The sequence below is a fragment of the Numida meleagris genome, chromosome 17 (genome assembly GCF_002078875.1).
Source record: "Numida meleagris isolate 19003 breed g44 Domestic line chromosome 17, NumMel1.0, whole genome shotgun sequence".
NCBI classification, from domain to species: Eukaryota; Metazoa; Chordata; class Aves; order Galliformes; family Numididae; genus Numida; species Numida meleagris.
Window position 1 is genome coordinate 5,054,477 of NC_034425.1, and position 2,139 is coordinate 5,056,615.

General features: G+C 71.9%; 1 protein-coding gene across 1 annotated transcript in view; it reads right to left on the reverse strand.

Moving 5' to 3' along the window:
* Positions 1-822, reverse strand: part of NPTX1 (neuronal pentraxin 1) — a 9,470-nt gene extending 8,648 nt beyond the window's left edge. The window contains exons 1-2 of the mRNA XM_021415149.1: positions 316-822; positions 12-219 (exon numbers count right to left, since the gene is read on the reverse strand). Coding sequence (XP_021270824.1) covers positions 12-219; positions 316-822 — 715 coding nt within the window. The remainder of the gene's footprint in view (positions 1-11; positions 220-315) is intronic.

Genomic DNA, 2,139 nt, shown 5'->3' on the forward strand with positions numbered 1-2,139 from the left:
GGGGGGGGTACCTTTCTCCAGGTCGCTGATGCGCTGATGCAGCGACGTGAGGGTGCTCTCGATCTTGCCCCGCTCCTCGGACTCGTTCTTGGGGTTGTACTTGCCCTCCTCCAGGCTGTTGACCCGGGACAGCACCTCCTTCTCCAGATCGTCGATCTTGTTCTGCAGGATGTCCTTCAGGTTGGTGCTCTGCCCGGTGGAGTTCATCCTGCTGAACTGCTGCGGGGGGCGGACACGAGCGGGGGGGGGCCGTTAGCGCCGCGCTCCCCCGCGGGCTCCGCGCTGTGCGGGGTCCGGGTGCGGGACGCGGGGTACCTCCAGGTTCTCCAGTCGGGTTTTCAGGGACTGCAGCGTCTGCCCGAGCTGGCTGAGGGTCTCGGCGGCCGGCGCCCGGGACAGGTCGCCCATGGTGTTCTTGGAGAAGCCGCCCTGCTTCCTGCCCCCCCCGCCGCCCTTGGGCTCGCCGGGCAGCCCGTCCAGCACGCTCTGGCTCTCGCACCTGCCCAGCTTGGCCGTCAGCTCGCGGATGGTCTCCTTCTGGTTCATGATGGTCTCTTTCTGCTGCAGCACCGTCTCCCGCAGCTGCAGCACGGTGCTCTTCAGCTCCTCGGCCGAGCCTCCGCCCGGCGCTGTGGCCGCGCACATGTCCCCGTCCAGCGGCACCGAGGTGCAGATGAAGCGCGTCTGCCCGAAGCTCTGCGCGCGGCCGCGCGGCGCCGTCAGCGCCAGGAGCAGCGCCAGGGACAGGGGCAAGAATCGGGGCAGGGGCAGGGACGGGGGCAGGGGAAGGGACGGGGAGAGGCAGCGGGGCAGCGCGGCCATGGCGGGGCCGGGGACCGGGCTGGGCTGGCGCCGGCTCCGCCGCTCTCCGCCGGGCCCACTGCGGCACGCGGCCGCTCTTATAGCGCCCGGGCGGGGCCGCGCGGCCTGACGTCACGGCGCGTGGAATCCCGGCCGCGAGACTGGGGGGGGGGGGGCTCCCGGTCCCGCGGGGGTGAGCGCGAGTGAGTGAGTGTGAGTGCGAGTGCGAGTGTGAGTGAGCGCGGCCGGGTGTGTCAGCGCGTGGTTCCGCGGCGCGGGGGTGTGCGCGCGTGAGCACGGGGCGCGGGGGTGTGCGCGTGGGCGTGCCACGGGGGCGGGGGCGTGTGGAGAAGTGAACGCGAAGCGGGGGAGGGGGCGTGGGGGGCAGCTAGAGCGCGTTCTCGCGGCTGTGCGGTGCGGGGCCGCGCAGCCCCTGCCCTACCGGGCTGCCCCGTGGTCGTGGGCACCGCGTGTCCCGGAGCCACGCGGCCGCCGGAGCGCCGCTTCCCCGCGCCGCCGCCGGAGGGGCCCCGCGGGCTGCCCGCACCCTGGGGGGTTGCGGAACGCGGAGCTGAGCCCCTCTCCGCCCCACGCGCGGAGCCGCGCTGCTCCCCGTCCCGACGCCGGGCGGGCGGTTGGGACCCGGCGCCGTGCGTCCCCGGGGCGAGCACGGGGCCGCTCCCCGCGCCGTTCCCCGGCGCCGTCCGTCGGTTTTGCCGGCGCGGTGCGGGGCCGCGGGGCGCCTGGGGAGCGGTTTCCGATCGCCCCGTGCGTGAATTCGGACCTTTCGGCTCGGTTCAGCGCCTGCCCCGCCAAATCTGCACTGCAGCAGCACATATGGCTGGAGTATTTACATAATGCCAAGTTATCCTGTGAAATGGGAAGCAATTAATTTTGATTAGTGAAGTGGGTCAGGAAAAGACAAGGTCCTTCAGGCCGCGGAGCTGCAAAGGACGAAGCGTTGCCGCTGCTGGGCTTTTTCCTTCCCCCCACCCCGCAGGACGAGCCCCCCCGGGCTGGCACATCGCTCCGTGACTCACCCCGTTGGCTTTTTATCACATGTGCTCACCTGCCCCCGAGTTCTGTGACACCGCGGTGACACAGAGTGCTTCCTGCTGACAGCACCGGGACACGAGCGGCCGCCGAGCCCGGGATGGTGCCAGCGCTCAGCGGTTCCGCAGCGCTCCGGAGCGCTGTCACTGCTCAGTGCCGCCAGAGCCACCGAAACCGCTCAGCGACCTCGGGGTCACAGGGGCTGCTCACCCGGATCCTCCCCAGCCGCTCCCGGCGCTGCCCCTGCCCACAGCTCGGAGCTGCAGAGCCCGGGAGGAGCGCAGC